The 1,802-nt window shown below is 37.3% G+C and overlaps 1 protein-coding gene across 4 annotated transcripts in view; it reads right to left on the minus strand.

Moving 5' to 3' along the window:
• The window catches only part of Trip11 (thyroid hormone receptor interactor 11), a 73,242-nt gene that overhangs the window by 57,706 nt on the left and 13,734 nt on the right, over positions 1–1,802 (minus strand). For all 4 annotated transcript variants that reach the window (XM_029540782.1, XM_029540784.1, XM_029540783.1 and 1 more), the window contains exon 4: positions 1,228–1,506. In XM_029540782.1, the coding sequence (XP_029396642.1) occupies positions 1,228–1,506 (279 nt within the window). The remainder of the gene's footprint in view (positions 1–1,227; positions 1,507–1,802) is intronic.

Genomic DNA, 1,802 nt, shown 5'->3' on the forward strand with positions numbered 1-1,802 from the left:
CCCCCCCCCCCCCCAGTGCTGGGATTAAAGGCTTGCGCCACCACGCCTGGCTTTACAATTTTTAAAAAAGAGCCTCTTCGTCTCTATTAAATATTAACTTAACCAATGTTCCTTTTATTTGCTTGTTTTTGTTTTGTTTTGTTTTTCTTTAAAAACGAGATCTTACCATAAATTTAAACTCCCAATTCTACAGCTTCAGCCTCCCCAAAATGCTTGCTGCCAAGTCAGCTAAACTAAACTCATTCCCAGGACTCCCATGGTGGAAGGAGGGAACTGACTCCCATTAGTTGTTCTCTGAAGTTAGCACGCCCACTAGTTGTTCTCTGAAGTTAGCACGCGCGCGCGTGTGTGTGTGTGTGTGTGTGTGTGTGTGTGTGTGTGTGTGTGTGTGTGTGTAACCCCTCCTTACTCCACATACATAAAGCAACAAATAAAAGTTTAAAAATTAAAATATGATTCTCAGATTATCACAACTGCTTGGTACCTCTTTGAAGTTCCTAAGACCCTAAAATTGATACTAAATTGAAGTCTACAAGCACACAGGAAATCCATGCCATTATCAATGCTTCAGGTGATTCTTTATGTATAAAATTTAAAAACACTGGCTTCAGAAAGAAAAGATGGACAGACAACCCTAGCTAAGGTTTTAATTATCATGGAAGTCCAACACAAAGTAAGCAAACAATTTTAATTGAGATGATTTTTCCTTTTTATAACTTGATAAAAAATATACATTCACAAGAAGATGTAAATATTTTGGATTTTCTAATATATTAAATATATTTGCATGCTATATTTTCCCCCCATATCAAGGAAGTTAAATCCAAATGTCTATTGTCTATTGAAAACTTCCATAAATACATAAAATACATGTCTGGGTTCAAAACTTTTTTTTAAGTAATCAACCAATCTATCAATCTACCTAAATTTTATCCATCTATCTATCTGTCTGTCTATCTATCTATCTGAAGTTTTTCCACATATCATATAGAAGAGAAAACTTAAGGATGAAAGAGAACGGGGATTTGACCAACATCACTTAAAAAGTTGAATGCTGTATTAGAAAACAAATATAGCTTCTCTATTTTTCTAATCAAGAATTATTTCAAAAAAAAAGGTCAAAAAAAAAAAAAAAAGAATTATTTCTAGTACCAGATGCTCTCCCAAAATAGAACCAGCATTTTTACTAATTCATAGTTTTCACAAATTCATCCAAATTTTACCAACCTGAGCAACATGTCTCCAATGTCCAAGTTCAGATTCAAGTCTTGAAACTTCATTTGATAATCTGTTTATTTCTTGTTGTGATGAGATCACATCACCAAAGTCCATGTCGTCTTCATGGAAGGCTGACACACGATGACTGGTCCCATAGCTGAATGAAGATGATGCATTGGCTGCTGGTGCACCGCCAGATGCTGAGCGGGCTGACTCAGCAGCTGACTGCAGTCTGAGCAGTTCATCCTGTAGTGCAGTCTGCCTTGCTTTAAGGTGGTTGATTTCTTCCTATAGATTTATAATCCATGTTTTAGAGGAAGTATTTTTAAAATGCTTATTTACCTTTTTATAGCTCCTAATGTTAAAAGGCATAAGGATGGGCTGGCGAGTTGGCTCAGTGGGTAAGAGCACTGACTGCTCTTCCGAAGGTCCTGAGTTCAAATCCCAGCAACCACATGGTGGCTCACAACCACCCGTAATGAGATCTGACGCCCTCTTCTGGTGCATCTGAAGTCAGCTACAGTGCACTTATGTACAATAATAAATAAATCTTTGGGCTGGAGTGAGCAGGGACTCAGCAAGTG

The sequence above is a fragment of the Mus pahari genome, chromosome 7 (genome assembly GCF_900095145.1).
Source record: "Mus pahari chromosome 7, PAHARI_EIJ_v1.1, whole genome shotgun sequence".
Classification (NCBI taxonomy): domain Eukaryota; kingdom Metazoa; phylum Chordata; class Mammalia; order Rodentia; family Muridae; genus Mus; species Mus pahari.